The 19,169-nt window shown below is 43.8% G+C and overlaps 1 protein-coding gene across 2 annotated transcripts in view; it reads left to right on the forward strand.

Moving 5' to 3' along the window:
- The window catches only part of ABLIM1 (actin binding LIM protein 1), a 265,125-nt gene that overhangs the window by 45,402 nt on the left and 200,554 nt on the right, over nt 1-19,169 (forward strand). The window contains exon 1 of one of the 2 annotated variants that reach the window (XM_037063852.1): nt 18,257-18,425. The exons of the other annotated variant lie outside the window; for it this stretch is intronic. Coding sequence (XP_036919747.1) covers nt 18,392-18,425 — 34 coding nt within the window. The 5' untranslated portion in view covers nt 18,257-18,391. Of the gene's footprint in view, nt 1-18,256; nt 18,426-19,169 lie in introns of those variants that run through there. 2 annotated transcript variants of the gene reach the window in all.

The following is a 19,169-nucleotide window of genomic DNA, read 5'->3' on the forward strand; positions in this document are numbered from 1 at the left end:
TCAAGTGAACTTTCTCTTTCTTTTAGAATTGAATGCTGTAGAGTAGGGACTTACAGACGGTTTGGTGTGGGGGGGGTAATATCTCCCTTCCCTTCTGTGCCCTAGAAAGCGCAAGTCTGCTTTGTGGGAGACAGCAATGATATTTTGTGTTTCTTGGAGGGAAGTTCTGAATCTCGGAACCCTTGCCTAAGAACATGAATAGAGTGATAACCACTGTGTGGTCCAGAATTGGACATGGGCGGTGGGGCCATTCTGTGGCCAGTGCACAGAAACTAGAAGGTACATGTGACAGAGGACAGAGGAGGTGTCAGGTGGTGCCAGTGGGGAGAATGGCAGGGTCCTCCAGGGAGGGCTCTGTTTGCCACCATGTAAGGTAAGAAAATAAATCTGTGTGTGTGTATGTGTTTTATGGACATATGACCATGAGAATGAATATTAGGGCTCCTCCTAGGACTTTGAAAGGGGTCCCTGCAAGGGAGAGTCCCTGAAGCTTACACACCATTACCTTCCTGGAAATCCACTTCTGTTTATTATAACTGGGGAGGTTGTCTGCCACCTGACTCAAGCATTAGGACACTAACCCCAGGCATTACTATTGCCTAGAAGTGGCTTTTAGGATAGGCACATTTTATTACTTCAGTTTCTTTTTCCCCTTCCCCTTTCTTTCCCAGTTGCAGAGAGAAAGTAATTACCTCTTTTTTAAAGCACTTAATTCATTTGCCGTTCTTTTATTCTTTTGTTGTTGTCATAGTTGCATTCTTTCCACTTTATCCCTCCACCCGCTCTTGACCTTTCCCTTAATCAGAAGCTCATTTGGTTTTCATGGGCATTGCTCTTGCCTCCAGTCATCCGCTCCCTCTGGTTTGGGGATCCCCAGAAAGGGGGGTCCCTCACTCCCAGCAGGAGGCTTGTGGCCGAGAGTCTGGGGAAGGACCTGGCAGGTAGGGGGAGGCACTTTCAGGATCTTAGCTGCTGGTTTTTGTTTTGTGGGTTTTTTTAGGTGAAGAGGTTTTGTGATGACCTCAGAGGGTGTAGCTGCTTTGCTGTCAACGTGCCAGCAGCTGGATCACTTTCCTCGGAGATAGCTCAGTGTGCATCTCACCCTCCCATCCTTCTCATGGGACTTTTTAGATGTTTCTTTTTTTTTTTTAATTGATTTTGAGAGAGAGAGAGAGAGGAAGGGGTGAAGTGGGAGGTGGAAAGAGAGAGAGATATTTGTTGTTCCACTTCCTTATGCACTCACTGGGTGATTGTTGTATGTGCCCTGAGCAGGGATCAAACCTGCAACCTTGGTGTATTGGGCTGATTCTCTAACCAGCTGAGCTACTTGGTCAGGACCTGGATTTTCTCTTAAATGCCCTTTTCCTTGTGGCTAAAGAAGATTTTCCTAAGGTTTCCCATCACCAGGACTGTTGAGCTGTACGTGTTTTATCTGCATCTCCACAAGCTAACAATTAAAGACCTGCTACTAAAACAGGCTTTGAAAAACCGATGAACGAAGTAGCTTAGGAAGAACGTGGGAAGCTCTGTCATTAGTTTCTAATGTCTAGTATTCAGGAACCCTGGGGCAGTGGGATGGAAACCTTAGTAACTCTGTCATTTAGGACCAAACCAAACCCAAACCCAAACTGCAGACCGTTGGGGTATGAAAGGCCTCTAACCACACTGCCCACGCGGGAGCCACTGGCCACGTGTGGCTGTTGAGCACTTGTTGAAAGGAAAATATTTTTGATATATTGGGTTAAATAAAATTATTATAATTAATTCCACCTGCTTCCTTTTACTGAACACATTTCAATGACATATATGGCTCCCATTATATTTCCACTGACAGAGTGGGTCTCTAACATGCCATTCTGTACGCCAGCGAGTAGATTAATGATGTCTTACAGGCTTCCTGGAAGTCAAGGGAGAGGCTGTTTTGGTTTCCCACAGAACTGGGCAGGGTTTGTAATTTTTTTTTAAGTTTGACGAAACTCTGCAATCTAATGAATCAGTGCAGCAGGCCATTCTCTTTGTGGTGAATGGGAGTCGGGATAATGAAATCCCCTGGGGGACCTTGTACATCCAACCACAGAACAAGTCTCTGCCTTTAGGAAAATATTGCCCCCAGAGGTTATCTCCAATAACCCTACGTCTTCCCACCATGATCCCAATTGTTGCCTTGGCTGTCTTTAGCCTCAGGATTTGTCGCGTTGGTGTCTAGAGAGAAATTATTCTCTCTCCTCCTTTAAGCTACAAGCTCAGCTTGGTACACCCCTCCAGGAAAAAATTAGGTAATGGGATTTGAATTTCCTGTTGTTCGTGCCTCCATATTGGAATGTGCATGGAGTCGTTTCTCAGGTCAACTCTGGTGCCATCGGTGCCAGTGACATTTGTGAGACCAGCTCATAGTTTAGGATTTATTTATCGCGAAGGGTGGGCCACAGAACCTGGACGGCTGACTGATGGCAGAGCCGGCGCAGCTACTGCTAATACAGTGTTGTTTGTGCAGCTTGGACGGTAGAGCGCACCTTGTAAACAGACAACCTAAAGTTTGCCCTGGAGAGAGGGCCTGTACCTAAATCGATTCAGCTCCCAAAGGCTTCCTAGCCCTTTGAAGTTTGCTCTGCTAGCTTGTGTGTGGTCAGTTTCCCTATCTCTTTTTCTAGATATTCAACAGATTCCGGTGATTGTCAGATTCTGAGGGTGACATCAAGAAGGAGTGTATTCCTGCCCTGAAAGTCAGGTTTGAAGATCTGAGTTTGACTTGGCGATTTTTACTGGCACCTAGTCCTTTATGTTGTTGTAAGCATGGTGATTGTCTTGTATTAGGTGTTTCGGGGTAAGTCTGACCTGTTGGCTATTTGTCTTGGGAAATGACCCAATGAAATATACTGACAAACCATATGATTCACATTCCCACCCCACGACCCACAGCCTGTCTTTGCACTGCGATCTGCGAACATTGAAATGATATCCTAAATAACTTCTTCTGGAAGAGATGTGGTTTTTATTTTCTTGCTCTTTTCTACTTTAGCGTGGCACTAAATTTTGAAGAGGCAGCTTTTGCTTTTGTGGCATCATGGTGCGTAGCCTTTCTCATCAAGGGTCTGAGTACATTTCTGTTGAATGAATGACTCCTTACATTTTCTTTTTTTTAAGTGTAGTTTTTTAAAAGTATTTTATTTATTTATCTTTAGAGGGGAAGGGAAGGAGAGAAATATCAATGTATGGTTACCTCTCGTGAGTCCCGTGCTGGGGACTGGCCTGCAACCCAGGCATGTGCCCTGACTGGGAATCGAACCGCGATCGTGTGGTTCGCAGGCCTGCGCTCAATCCACTGAGCTACACCAGCCAGGGCTACATTTTCTATTTGTCTCATTTTCCATCTGTGTTTGCTTATCCCCAAACCATTTCCAGTTCCCTTCTGCACCCTCATTCATCATGTTCAACCTCTGCAATTGTTTTTCAGAACATTCCCTCCAGTTTCCACTATTCATGATCTTCTCCTAATTTGCATCCTGCCCACCGCCAGTGACCTGTCCTCTCATGGGCCACGGCGAGACCCTCATGGGCATACACATTTGACTGTGGGATGTAGGATGATGGCCAGAAAGTATACCTGTTGGATTTGTATCATAATCTTAAGTCTTTATTAATAAATTACAGCTCAGACTGGTTCATTCTAGTTAAATCAGAATTGTGCCTGTTGCTTTGTTTTGGCACTTAAAAAATTCCTATCCTCTTGCCTAGAAGGTCCTTGAGCATGAGTACAAACACCCATCTATCTCAGATGAAGAACATGAAGTACATTACTACCTGGAGGTCATGGCACAGAACAGATGCTTCTCAGTCCCATCTCGGAGCTGGTTCTGCACGTATTTCATTTAAGAACTAGACCCGGTGCTCAGAGGGAGAATTCAAACTTTTATTTCTTACAGTCCCACCCTATTTTTTAAGGTATTTCAGTGAACTTGGAAATCCTTGGCACACCTACCCAATCCTTTGAAAAAGTCCTAAGAGTGATATACATGAAAGGAATTATAAAGCAGCTTTCCACTTCGGCTCATGAACTATTCATGAGTGTGTCTTTGAGAATCAGAATTCACCGATGTTGGGCTTGACTCCTTTGGAGCCAGCGATCCACTAAATCTCTATCCTGGGAAACAGTCTGTGGATTCTCTTTGTAGAAATAGCCTGTAACCAAGTGTACTTTCACATTCTCAAGCTTGCCAGGAAAAAAAAAAGACACTGGACACCACTCAGAAAAAGAGACTGATTTGCCCTGCCCATTGTCTTAATCTTCTTCCCCTCAAAATAACCAAAGGCAGGTTTTGCCTGTAATCACTGTAACAAAAATGATATGAAAACTGAGCTAAAACCAGTTTAAGGGAAACTTAAAACTAGGCATTAGGAAATCCCCACCAATGTGCAGCGCACATCCTCAGTTTGGGTTTAGTAGCTGGCCAAAGCCGATTTATACATAATCCCCATTTATGAAGCTATTCTACTGAGGAGTACTATATAGTTACTTTTTTAGTGTATGTGGCTTAAGCTCTTGTTTCTCTAAGGTCCCTCACCGATGTTATGAGTGTGTGTGTGTGTGTGTGTGTGTGTGTGTGTGTGTGAGGAAGTGAGAGAGACAGAGAGAGAGAGAATCTGTTGAAACCACCAAGTGACTGAAAAAACCAAATCGCAGGTGGCCGGTGGCAGCCTGGATTTAGGCAGAGGGGCTCCCAGGCAGACAATGAGCACTGTATTCAAAAGTCGTTCCTTGCCCATCTAACCACGCCAATAGGAAGTGATTTATTTTATGAGAGCATAGTTCAGTATCTTTTTTCTAGGCATGTGAGTGCACACTTTACATACTATTTCTACAAAGAATCCACAGATTTTTTCCAGGGATGAGAGTTAGGGAGTACAGCAGTCAAACTCACTCGAGTGACAAGGCAAGAAGCTTCATGTGAGAAACCAGTTCTCCAGTAGGGGGTGGTGATGGGCCGTGCCCTCACCTGTAGCTGGGAACCTCTGGAGCTCTGTGCACGTGAGCAGCCCGGTACACCATTTCAGTTCAGTATCCTGTTCTCCCAGAACATATAAGCTAGGATCAAATTCAAAGAGCATGTACAGAATGTGCAGCCTAGAAAGTCTAGACCAGGCTCTTTGGAGGCAGTGAAAGTGACCGAACCCTGGAACTTTGTAGGTGTTTCTCAGGGCAGTATTCTTACAGTCTACAGCATGTGCTTGAGAGGCAGACAGATTGTACCGGGACCCAGGTGCTCCCACGGAGGGTGCGCGACCTTAGGAGAAGTTGTTCCATCTCCCTCAGTCTTTGGTTTCTCGGCTGTAAGACGGGTACAGTGATACCGACTACTTCTTCCAGCAGTACTCAAAACACAGAGCTGTTGAAAAACACACACAGAGACAAGTACTCCTATGAGGCAAATGTGCTGTGATCAGATTAGATGAACTGTGGGGGCAGAGGAGGGCAGGGGGAGGAGTTTAGACTGAGGCTAGGGGGGACAGCTTCCGGGAGGAAGAGGCCTTCGAGCTGAGTGGTGGAGGTGAGTACGTCGTACGTGGGGGGTGTCTGTGAGGGCATAGGAAGGGCTCTCCAGGCTGGAGAAACACAGACCATTTTTATTGCCACTCATCATTCATCATTCCTAAGGTTGTGAAACTCGTGGTATTTCACGAAGTTTCTTCTATGCACTATAACTGTTCAGTTCTACTCAGCATAAATTATATATATAATTTTCCTATTAAGGGTGTATAAATGTCTGAATTGGTTCATCTGAATACTCCCAAATTTCACAGTTGAACTCAGTAATGGTATCTGATGTGGTTTTTATTTTTAAAAATCAACAAAGGAAGTCATTGTTTAAATACTTTCATTCTTAAGAATGGATGGCTTGAGAACTTCTGAAGTAAGGAAAGCTGTGTTTAGTTGGTGGAGTTGACGTACCATTCATAGGAACACTTTTAGTATACTGCGTGTTGTGCCATTTTAAAAGTTTTTAGTCTTCCTTATATATTGTTCAAAGTATAGTCATGACAGACCATTAGTTAAAGATAAACATATTTAAAAATTTATGTTCAAGTACAAGTAAATCATTCTTATCATTACAATTTCTTAAATTCTTTGAAATCTTATGCTCAAGTTGAGCTCCACCAGATTTAAGTTTCACTCATTTAACTAAAATTCTTCTATAACTCATTAGAATGTCTATGGTATTTCAATAACCAGTGTATTAGAAAGATAACGTGTTAATGATAATCTGCAATTTATCTTATTATTAGCAATAAAATCTTTCCTCACATTGTGGCATTTAGAAGAAATGCGTGAACATAGAAGACTGAAATCTTATTTTTTTCAGCTTACCATTCAAAAAGAAAGAATAAAAAATAATCAAAATTAATCAATTAAATCTTTAAGCTCAACATACTAAAACTCTAAACATCTGATCATATTGCCATCATCCAAAGTTAAAATTCAGTGTATATTCTCTACTCTGCATGTATTTGACAATTTCTACAATAAAATATTGGCAAAATAGTACAATGAACCTCATATAGCCATCGCCCAATTTTGACAATTGTAAACGCTCCACCATTCTTGTTTTATTCAAACATCCTCTCCTTCTATTACTATTTTAGCAGTTATTTTTCAAGGTATAATTAGCATACATAGAAATGTACAGATGTTGGTCATATAATTTTTTCAAATAAACACCTCCACGTAACCCATGCTCTATCACAATACCGAACGTCGCCGCATTCCGGACACCCCTTATGCCCCTCATCAGTGAACTCTCTTACCCGAGACTGCCGCAGCTCTAACTACAGTCATCTGTCCTTGAACTTCACATGGATGGATTCATTTGTGATGAACTCATCTGTGCAAGGCTTCTTTGGCTCAGTGTAAGGTCTGTGCGATTCATCGACGCCGTTGTGTAGAGAAGTGGTTCGGCCCTTTTTATTGCCAAGTTGCCCACTGCATGGCTATACCACGATTTTCTTATCTACACTATTGATGGATATTTGACTTGTTTATAGTTTTTGCTAATATGAGTAAAGCTGCTATGAACATATATTGAAAAGTCTTTTTGTGGATTTGTGTTTTTATTGCTCTTGGATAAATATGTAGATGTAAAATTATGAGGCCAAAGGGTAGATGTACATTAGGTTTATAATAACATGCTGAACCTTTTTTTCTGAAAACCTTACCCTGTGTTATATTTTCACTAGCAATGGATTAGAGTTCTGATTATTTCACACTTTCACCTGCATTTAGTATTTTTGTTTGGTGAAGCGACATCTTACTGTGATTTTAATTTGTATTTTCTAGGTGTCTAATTATTTAAGCATTTTTTCATGTGCTTAGTGGTAATTTGTATACCTTTCTTTGTTAAGTGATTAGACTTTTAGGGAAGGAATTATTATTTTGGGCATTAAATCTGTCTTGCCACAAGATAATATTCAAGCGTTATCAAGTATCTTCAAGAAAGGGCCTTTTTCAAAAGAAAAAAATATTTTTGCTCAAAACTATGCTACCTTTCAGTTTCTTTTGGATTTGGATTGTGATTTTCTTAATACAGATTTTTAATTTACATGAAAGTTTTGATTCCAATTGATTATTTTTTGGCTAAGCAAAATGAATGTATTAATAGCATCACTAAGATCTTCGGTCCTCGTAAGCGTACTAACCTGTTGAATGAAATCTACTTCCTTGCAGAGGTTTTCACTCTGTAGTTTGCACTCACTGGTTTCTGGATGGTACACCGCTGTCGTTGTGGGATTCTGTCTGTGCCCTCCCCACTTCACATTTTATTCCTAAAGTAATTTTATATTTTCTTGGTATCTACGCATCTGTAGCTTTCTGTTTGATGATTAGTTTTTTGTTCTGTTTGAGTCAGTCTCTAAGTACCTATTTTAAGTAAGGGGACTTGAGGGTGGGTGGGGGAAAGGAACCGTTGCATGTCTGAGAATGTCTTATTTTGCCCACGGACTTCATTGTGACCTGGCACACATGCCTGTATTCAAAGGTGTGTTTTCCTTACAACTTGAAAGGCTTTGTTTCACTGTCTTCTGACGTTCAGGGTGGCTGCCAAATCCAAGGGCAGCTTTCTTGGTAACCTGATTTGGTCTCTGATAGCTTTGGAGATCTCCTCCGTATCTCAGAGTTCTGAAATTCCACCAGGATTTGTCTTGCTGTTTGTTTGGGTTTTTTTTCCTTCATCCTATTCAACTCCTAGTTTGCCCTTCTGGTAGGAAAACCCATGTCTTCCTTCAGGTCTGGGGAATTTTCTTCTCTTGTTTTCTCCCCTTACTTTTTCTCTCTTGTCTTTCTGAAGTGGACACTATACGTCCTCTATGTCTCCTAGTTCTCCTTTCATATTTTCTGTCTCTTTTTTATTTTGTTCTACCTTCTTGAAGATTTCCTTGGCATTGTCTTCTTAGCCTACTTATTCAATTTATTTTCTTTTCATGATCATTTGTAATTTCCCTAAATTTCCTTGTCTCTGATTGCTTCTTTAATGTTCCCCATTTTTATTTCATGGATGCAATGTATTCTCAAATATCTTAGAGTACATGAACTAGATTTGGATTTTTATTTAGGTCTTTTTTTGTTGACTGAATTATTTGTTTTCTCTAGAATCATGTGTTTGCATTTTTATCTTGGTCCTGTTTTGTGCTGTTTGTGTTCCTTAAATGTCTAGTGATTCTTAGTATTTCTTCACATGGGTTAATGAATTAATAGAGAGATTACTGAGGGGATTTCTATTTGAGAGATTAAGTTTTCCTTCTGTATCCTTGCTGGTATTGTTCTGCATGCACAGGAGGTCTCTAAAATACAGTCATCAGCTCTGGCTGGTGTAGTTCACTGGGTTGAGAGCCCACCTGCAAACCCAAGGGTCGTTGGTTCGATTCCCAGTCAGGGCTAATGCCTAGGTTGCAGGCCAGGTCCCCAGTAGGGGGCACGCATGAGGCAACCACACATTGATGTTTCTCTCCCCCTCTTTCTCCCTCCTCTCCCCTCTCTAAAAATAAACAAATAAAATCTTTAATAAAATAAAATATAATCATCAATACATTTAATAATATATTGATCCAAAGCATTTTTTTATCTTAAAGCACTTAGTATATATCAAATGAATTGGTCCAGTGATCTTTTAAAATCACAAGCAAGGAATTTTATATTCATATGAAAAGGTTTTGAGAACTACGTTTAAAAACTGATGATGTAAAGAGTAGCTAAAGTACTGAAATTGAAATTAATTAAGGCCATCTAAATTAATGAGGTTTATTAGACCGAAAGATGCACACAGGTTTCCTTTTCAGTGGTAAATGTCACTCTTCCTTTGGTCTTGCTTTGTCTCTGTTCCTGTTGTCTCCTGGTTTGGATGCCCATGAACACAGTGTCTAAATCATTGTTAGTGGGGTGTGCACACACCCTGTGTGAAGCCGGCCCCTCCCGGCGCATTTGCCCAGTGCTGGTTCCCCTCCCTCCCACTCTGTGACATTCGCTGGGGCTGCCGCCCAGGGCTGAGTGGGCCCGCAGGCTGGCTCCTTCCTCCGGGCTGTCCTGCTGCCCAGGCCAGCTGTCCAGGTAGCCAGAGCCAGCTCCCAGGACTCATCACCTCACAGCTCAGGAGCATTTACCCCAGGACACAAGAGGCCTTGGGGCTGCCAGATTCCAGCCCCTCACTACAGTTTGTACTTTTTAATAACTTCATATCTCTGACTCAGACTGTTTTATAAGTGCCACTTCATTTTTTTTTAATCCACCTCAGAGTGACCTTCCATAAGCTCGGGATGAGTGGGGGCGGAGAAGAAGCTAGGGTGTGTTGGTGTGTACAGTGAGCCTGAGAATTGCATTTCTCTGTTACCATAGGCCAGAAAAAAAGGAGGTCTGGCCTGGAACTCAGTCCTTTCCCTGTGCCCTCTAGGTCTGAGAGATGCAGAGCATTGTGAGTTCTCGTCCCTACTGAACGCAGACTGGATGAGAGGGCTCAGCACAGCCCTCAGGCTTAGTGACCGTGGGCAAAAGATCCGCTCCCTCCCTGTTATGGGTTGAACTGAGTCCTCCTGACACTCATGCATTGAAGCCCTCCCCCTTAGTGCCTCGGAACATGACTGCGTTAGGAGATGTGGCCTTTAAAGATGTAATTCAGTTAAAACGGGGTCATTAGGGTGGGCCCTAATGTGATATGACTGGTGTCCTTGTAAGGAGAGAAATTTGGACACAGGGCAGGAGAGAGATACTAGACATGAGCACGCACAGAGGGACGACTGTGTGGGGCTAAGAAGAAGGTGGCCGTCTGAAAGCCAAGGAGCGAGGCCTCAGAAGCCAAATCTGCTGGCCCCTTGACCTTGGACTTCTAGCCTCCAGAACTGTGAAGTAATACATTTCTGTGGATTAAGCCCATCGGGTCTGTGGTGCTTTGTTGTGGCAGCCCTTGGACACTCTGATGCTTCCCTGGCTGCCCTCAGGGACAGAGGAGGAGGGCCTTCCCTGGGGCCTGGGCAAGTAGCCCTGATCCCTTGTTCTCACATGTGTCTTTGACTTTAGCACACTGGTGCCATCAAGGAAAGACTTGGACTGATCTAGCTGACTTCTTGGCTAATTGACATCAAAGTTGGGTAGCTCTAGTGAGGGAAATCTGAGAGACTGTAATTAGGAAAATTTCACACTGTGCAAGAATAATATTGTGTAGGATGTTAGCTTGAGATGTGCTGATAAGCACCAGTTGTCATAAGTGAAGACAATAGAAATCCGGAAGTTCTGGTGTGTAAAAAAATTCTGGCACCCCAATAAGCTGTTGATGTCTGAGATTAAAATGTGAAGCCCCTTGGTTTGCCGGTGCAGACATGACTGGAGACCCTTCTGTCCCTTCTGCGTACTCCCCCAATCTCTTCCATGTTATCACCGGCATTTCCAGCAGCAGAATTTCTTACTTTATAAACCTGGAATCCCAATGAATCCAGTCCCATCCTAAGTCTCGGCTTTTTGGCTCTACATGGTTGATTCCCTCTCTCTGGCTCCATTTTCCTTTCCTAAAGGGGACTTAATGACCGCTCCCTGTCTTAGAGGGAAAGGATTTTGATGTCACAGGCATCAATTGAACGAGCGAACCTCAAAAATGCCATTTTTCCCATTCAACTTGGCCTTAAGAAAGTGATGTAGCCTCTCTGAACTTGAGTTCCTTCATCTATGAAATAGGGATAGTAATATCTACTCAAAGGGTGTTGTGAGTGTTCATTGAGAACACACAGAAAGCACCTTGAGGCAGTCCAAGGCTCTTGAGGCTCCTTGTATATTTTAAGAGCCCAGTAAGTGTTAGCTGTTGAAGATGATTGTGATGCAGGCATGTTTGAATCATCGATGTCGCCGGCAAGGGCTGGCTTCCATACTTCAGATGCCCTCTTGAAGGCTGATTCTGTCTCAATAAAAAACAATCTGCTTTAAGACTCAGATTCTTTCAAACCAACATGAAGGCTAATGGAAGGAGTATAGGTTTTAGGATAATGTATGGAGATATAATCATGGAATGGGGTCTTATTCTTTAGACCTACAATGTATACCAGGAAGCAGCCTTTCTCCAACTTTATTATGCACACAAATTCCCTGGAGATCTTGTTAAAATCCAGATTCTTGTTCGGTAGGTAGGCCTGTGGGGGGAGTGCCAGGATTCTGCACAAGTCCCCGGGTTGCGGCCATGCAGCTGCCCTACGTTTGCCCTGAGCAGCGAGGCCCCTGGCGGGGCTGACTGTGATCCCAGTTTGTTTGTGACTTCTACTTCCATCCACGGATTGTTATTTTCTGCAGGTTTACATTAAGCTGCAGAACAATTTCATTTTCATATTCCATCTTAAATTGGCAGAGCTCTTGCTACTTTCCTTCCCCTGGCTTCTCTGTCTGGTACTTAAATAAGGTTTAAAAAAAAAGATGTGTGGTTTTTTTTTAAATAAGTCACAACAATGATGGTGACTAATATTTATACAGAGATTACTATATACTGGGAGCTGCTAACTTAAATTCTCACAACCCCTTAAGGTAGATGTTGTAATTATCCCCATCTCGTAGGTGAGAAAATAGGCACATACAGTTAAAAATAAGTGGCTCAGATCACTCAACTAGTTCGTGGCAACCAGGATCATTTTAAGAGTTTATTTACAGGAGCCTTTGGAAACCAGAGACCCCAGGGACAGCTAGAATAGTCCATCCAGTGTATGAGGTTGAGTTTCCCCCATTCTGACTTCACCACATTTTACAGAAGGCAGAGCCCACCTTCCTGGAGCCAGCAGCTGCAGTATTCATTCATCCAGAATGCAATCCAGCTGAGGGCACCGGCCAGGCACCCGGTGATCAGCACCTGGAGTAGCACCTGGGGCTGGACCCCACACAGTGTGCTGAGCTGTGGTTCGCTAAATGAAACTTTAAGAGCGGAGCTTATGAGGGTGAAGGTTGCAAACAGCAGACGGATCCTGTATAATGTCCACAGCCTTTCTTTTGAGTACAAATCCAGCCAAATATTTTTCTATTGGTTTACATTAAATTTTAGAATTTTTTTCTTTTGCTTTAAATGGGCAAGGCTTCTGCTACTTCTCTGCCTCCTGGACTCTCTTGTCAAGTACTTTTAAAATGTGTGAATTGATGAGAAGAAGAGAGAGAGCAGCAACAGCCCCTGCACCTGCCAGGTTGTTCTGTGGTCGGTGCCGGTGAGAGCCGCAGAGGAGGCACCGAGCACTGCCGCAGAGGAGGACCCGGCTCGCGCTCCCCCGCACGTGCACCGGGCCATGTGGGGAAGAGTGTGTCCTGGTGTGCTATGATCAGTCGCAATCCTGCACTGGCCACTCATTCACTCTGGACCTGGAACTTAGTCACTGACTCTCACTTCATTATCCACCTTGCTGAAATGGAAGAATTGGATAGGATGGGAAGTTTTCAAAGTATGCGTTTGTTTTTAGCTATGGAATCCTTTTTTTAAGTAAAAGCTCATCTGGACCTCCCCCCCCACCCCGAGAATAAAACATAAGCTGATTTCTCTGGGTGGGGGGAAAGTTGGGTGTCGCCCAGAGTCAGCTCTCTGCCCCAATCCCTCACCAGTCCCTGAGAAACCTCATGGTTCTGTCTGTGTGCTTGAGGACCAGGGCTCTAGGTCTAAAGGCTCCCTGGAGCGTCCACCTGTCTTTGCTGGTCTGCTCAAGGGAGAGGTATTTCACTGCTAAACGCGATTTTGTCCTTGCCCTGGGGGCCGGCTGTTAGGAACCCTAAAGAGGTTTAGCAAGGCACTCAGTGTTCACTAATTTTGAAAGGCTCGGATGCACACTGGGTTTCTTTTTCCCTAACATTAAGAGTACTTTAAACTAGATTTATCTTCTTGAATTTGGAAGCGAGCAGAGAGACTTTTGTTCTGTTTCATTTTTAATTTTTTGACTAGGTTTACAAAATTGGGATACATACTTGTATAGTTACTGACTAGCCCAGCTCCCTCTGTTGACGGAAGTCATCCTCTTCTTGGAAGAGATGCAAGCTGGAAGCAGGCAGAGACAAGCCATTAAGGTTTTAAAAGTCATCAGGAAAGTCTTTGGAATAATTAGTTTGCTGAAGCCATGAATAAATGATCGCTTTCATTAGAGACAAAGTATGAATGTTTGACTGTCAATAAATTGTTAACTAGTCAGGGAACTGCAGAAAGTTCCATTAAACGTAAAGGTTCCCAAACGAAGCTGCAGAGCACATCCCAGTTAGTAATTTGAAGTAGTGTTCTCATTTTCATGAAAATGGCCTATTTTCTCTTTCCGCAAACTGGGAATGCAGCTTCCAAAGGGAAGGTGGTGGGTGGACCAGCTTGGCGGTGGGAAACCCCGAGTGAAAGCTACCGGCGAGATAAAATCGTGCAGTACATTTCCCGGGCAGGTGTGTGTCTTCCAGGCGTTCATTTTGCTCTCCTACCCTCCGACAACAAATTTTGTTTTAGTCTTGTCTTCTGTGTATGACAGTCAATACATAGCCCCCCTCGTTCTCTGGAGAGGAAGCCATACGTGGAATATTTTGCTTTGTTTTGTTTTGTTTATTAAATTCTTACTCAGGGTATGTTTATTGGTTTTAGAGAGACAGAGAGAGGGAGGGAGGAAGAGAAACATCAATGGGTTGCTTTCCAATATGAGGATCAAACCCGCAACCAACTGAGCCACTTGGCATAGGTGGAATATTTTGTAATTGCTGTGGTCATACGTTACTCTGGAGCCAACTGGTAATTAGTGTGGAAATTAGAAGAATTTGGACTTCAGTAAATCATTAAGATCTAACATCCTTCCCCCCTACAGTCTTCAGTATTTAGACTTTTTGCAAAAAGCATTAGTACTAGGTGTACTCTGACTTTTTGTCCTGCTAAACTCGTGTTTACTAGTGAACTCCAAAGGCACAGAGATGGCCTTGGCATCTTTGATTTAATGATTTGCTGTGAGCCGTTTCCATATTCTCGAGGGAGTTTTGGCATCCTGGGTACGGTCTCTGATTCAGTCTGCTTGTGCCAGCTGTATCTCTCGTTAGTGGGGTGACCTTAGGCAATTTCTTTAACCTCTGTCTGCCTCAGTTGCCTCATCTTTAAGATGGAAATGAGAGTGGTACTCATCTCAGGAGTCATAAGGAATCAGGGAGGGAATCTTTTTTTCAATGCCTACGGCGAATGCACCCTCAGGAAATGTGTGCTAAGTATAATAATGAGGCTGTTCTAGTTGTAGTTTATGAGGCTGAGTTATGTAGGGACTATACGTAATAGGTGTTGGAATTACCTTAGTAAAGTCCATAAAATTTCATTTCTGGTTACAAAAATAATTCCGTGGAACCTGCTTGGAAATCACAAGCAAAAACTGGATAGAAGAACACAGAGGTAGTTGTGTGCTACCAAGGCCACTGTCAAGAGTGCCTTCTTTTCACGTGCGTGGTGAATTGCAAGTTCTTTTAGTTCCTGAAATTGATCTTTCCTATGGCATCGCAGAGCTGAACTTGGGTCGGGGCTAAGTATTTGGCCCTATAACTGAATACCATTGAAACACAAGTTCAAGGGCGATGACAAATCAGTATTTAACTTCTTCCTGTGCCTTTCTAGTTAGGGCCTAGGTTCCTCTTCTTTATGGAATATGACCTTTTAAGAAATTTTGTTTTCCCTTCTCCCAATGGGATCATTTTTCTTATGGAATTCAATTTGTTTGAAGTTTCCATCACTTCAGCTTAGTTTAAATGATGAGGCCAGGGCCCTGTGCGTGTTTGGTGACTGATGTCTGCTGTTTTCACTCTCGGCCTTGTCATAAATCACATTAGGGCAGGCTGTGTCTCCTTTTCTGTAATTGTGAAGCAGACTGAAGCCAGGTCTTTTAACTCAGTGTGTTGTGAGATGTACCATGTGCCTAGAACACGGGGCATCTAGGTTACTGGGGTGTGACAGCATCGTGGGGACCACACCTACTTGCAGACAGAGTCAGGTGCAGTGGTCTGTCATGCCCACCCCAGTAGCAGAACCAAACATTGCCGTGAAGAATTGCCCTCTGTATAAGTTCTGTGTGGCCTTTAAGCGGAAGAGACAGACACTTCAAGCAAATTGAATTCCATGAGAAAAATGAGTCCATTGAAAAAGGTGGAAACTCAATTTCTTTAAAGGTCCTATTCAATGAGGAAGGAGAACCTAGACCCCCAGCCAGAATTTTCCTACATTCCTCCGCCTTTAAGATTTCTCACCGTGGACACTGTGAAATAAACAATCTCTAAAATGCCTTCTTGCCCTCCTTCCCTGGAGCAGTGTCTTCCAAACTCCGTTTTGTGGTAAGTTAATATTTTTTTTTTGCAGTTGGGGGTTTGCTGGTCAAATAAATTTGGAAGTTGCTTCTTACCTTATCCTTTTAAAGTGACAAGGCACACACGCTTATTCATGTCTCTGAGACGACCACAGCTAACAAACCTGTTTAACGATGTTTCATCAAGCATTTCTCAAATGCAGGTGAATGTGCAATTGAAAGCATTTTTTAACATATTATTATTTCTGGCTGCCAGTTGCCTTCCTGGGCAGAGTTCCGAGGTGCATGGTTTTGTAAAGCCTCCTCCAGGTTCCCAAGGCGACTGAGTCATGTCGGGTGAAGAACACACAGCAGAATCCCTGATTCGCCAATGACATTGTAGGAGTACCACTGCCTTCAATTAGGAAGGAGTTGCATGTTTTTTAAACAATCTTGGTTAAAGTAGTTGGTTTCTGGATTCTAATAATTTGCCAAACTAATTATCTCTGGCTCAACTACCAAGTCAAATCTGGGGGATCGTGACTAGGAAGGAAGTACCTTATTGGCTAACTGTTCAGAAAGGCAAGTTCAATATTGGATGGCCTCCCTCTCCCCTTCCCTCCAGGCTGCCTGGCCTTGTAAAAGGCAAGAAACGGGTGCAAGTTGCTTTTAAATTAGAATTCTGAATTAGCCCCAGAAAGTAGCTCCAGGGGACCAGTACACGTGGTCCCCTCTTCCCCCTCTCCTTTCAAATTGAGTATAAATCGTAATCTCAGATTCAAGGTAATCGGAAAAACTGGTACCCACTACATTCAAAATGAAGGCCACTGGGAACTTTTTTAAAAACGCAACTGTAAAAGACTTCTGTTCCACCCTTATGTTAAGAACCCCGAGACACTAACAAAAAACATTAGGACCAAAACAGGGAATTACTGTCATGAGAAGGCTAGGCATTAGGCATAATCTGAAGATTTCAATAGATGCAACGGGCCTTTGGCAGCAGCGGACATCTGACAGCTCTGCGGATGCCAAGCATTTTATCAATGAGCGCTCCAGCTGTGATCCTGTGTCTGGCGCCTGGAGCTCCAGCCAAGTCAGGAGGACGTTATCAGGGGCAGAAGCTTCCAGGCAGGGGCCCAGGCTAGGGAAAGAGAGGATGGGGTGACCCATGAGTCTGGCTGTCCCCAGAGCCATTTCAAAACAGAACCAAACCAGAAAGCCACCTAGACAGGAAGAGAGTAAGCTAGGGATGTTCAATTAATCAAACTTGACATTTAAGTAATGTGATTGCATAATCTTTCAATAGGGAGATTGCGGGCACCCTGGCTGGTGTGGCTCAGTGGATTGAGCACCAGCCTCTGAACTGAAAGGTCACGGGTTCGATTCCCAGTCAGGGCACAGGCCTGAGATACGGGTCAGGTCCCAGGCTGGGGGCATGAGAGAGGCAACAAGTCGATGTATCTCTGGCACACTGATGTTTCTTTATTTCTCTCTCCCTTCTCCTCTCTTTAAAGGTAAATAAATGAAATCTTTATTTAAAAGAAAGAGAGAAAGAGATGGTGGGCTTTATATTAAGTTAATTTCTCAGAATGGGTGCTGAGGTGTATGTCTTTATTGCAGGAATTTAAGGATCACACTTAAAACAATTGTGCCCGTTTCTGCCTAATCTTAGCCAATGTATCTGTCTGATGCTGGCAGTATTTGCCCCAAGCGCCTTTCCCCATTTAAACTGTGTCTTTATAATATTTCCGATTTTCAGAAACCCCCGTGTTCAAAAATAACTGGGAGAAAAATTGTCCTGTGGGCGGCGGGTGATCCCACTCCATGTGAGGGCATTACTGACTAAAGGGAAAAAATGCCTCTTTCCTGAGCCTTTCCGGCCGAGGTCATTGTTTTCAGACAGCCGGTCCCAGATGTAACAGGGCTCCGAGTCCATGACTTGTCTCAGAGCCGCATTTTGTCAGGAGCACCATCAAAAGCACCATGAACAGCCAGGCAGACACTAAAAGATGCCTCCCCGACTTACAGCATTTTTATTAAATCCTAGTATTTAAAAAGGCCATAGAAAAAGCCCATCTGGTGAGATGGTCATTCATGAAGTGGGAAGAGGAGACAGAAGGCTTGGGAAGATCAACCCTTTTCTTTCTTTGTTTCATACGTTTGAGTTATTGTGAAATGACAGTGACCAGACTCTGGATTCTAGACAGCCCAGAGTGGAGAAAAAGCCGAGGAACATTCTGGACCTGTTTTGATTGTGGCTTCTTCCCAGGAGGGCCCGTTTTCTGCCGGTGTGTCAGAAACTGATGCCTTCTTAGGAGGGGTCTTTAGAATGGTAGGAGACAGAGTGGGGCAGAGAATAAGGGTCTGAGGATTCTGTACGTGAGGAAGGAGCTAGAATCATGCAGGAAACTCCTCATTCTTCCTGAGCGGCTGTGGCACACCCTCTGGGTGGCACACCCCTTGTGGGAGTCTAACTCAGCCCACAAACTCCTGGGAGGAGAGCCAGGGCCCAGCCAAGCATCCGCTTGGAGGAGTGGATGCCGGCCTACCGTGCACCAGCCACCTAGGGAAGAAATCCTGAAATCTCGGAGTCGTGTGCCTGTCGGTGACCCGGGGACCAGCTGAGCTCATGGACCCTGATCCCGTTGTCGTCGGAGACCCAGGTTTGACTGTCCACTGTGTAAACTTGTGTTTGTGCCGTCTGGCAGAGACCATGTCTCTAAAGATGGAGAGAGCTGTGGGGCCTTTCTTATTGGTTAAATTAATTCTGTGCTTATTCTAGTATGTTAACACTGTAATATATTTATGTGCATGGTACATATTTGCATAAAACCATATCTTATGTATCAACATACTTACAGATGCCATGCATATTATGAGATTTTGAAATCGACATGCCCGTTCTGTAACAGGAGTAGAGCTACATTAAATTGAATGTAGGTGGGTGGGTCTGTGGGAGCACTTTGAAGGGAGCCCTCGGTGACTGGGGGGGAAACACTTGTGATCCCATTTCTGTTCACCTGCTCTTTTTCTGTCACACCCCCACCCACCTCCTGGTTTTCATGACATTACCTGTGTTCACATAGCTCTGCTGTGAACTCCTTCATTCCCCATTATGATACAGTTTAAGTCTCCTTGGGCGGGGCACGCTGGGTGCTTTGTTTGATTTTGGATGCTGCCCCTGGAATGCATCCCCTACCACACATCCCCTACCTCACATCCCCTACTGTTGTGTTTGATGGGCAGGTTCATTCTCTGGTGGGGCTGGCTGGCTTCATGAGTGGCCCGGCGCCTCCTGTTCAGATCCCCAGGGACCAGCAGCCAACACCACGGCCTCAGAGGCAGCACAACACAATGTTGCTGGCTGCCCCACTGAAACCGGCAGACTGTGTCCATTCATGCTGTTG

The sequence above is a fragment of the Sturnira hondurensis genome, unplaced genomic scaffold (assembly GCF_014824575.4).
Source record: "Sturnira hondurensis isolate 20B ecotype Veracruz unplaced genomic scaffold, ASM1482457v3 Scaffold0014854, whole genome shotgun sequence".
In the NCBI taxonomy this organism is placed as follows: Eukaryota; Metazoa; Chordata; class Mammalia; order Chiroptera; family Phyllostomidae; genus Sturnira; species Sturnira hondurensis.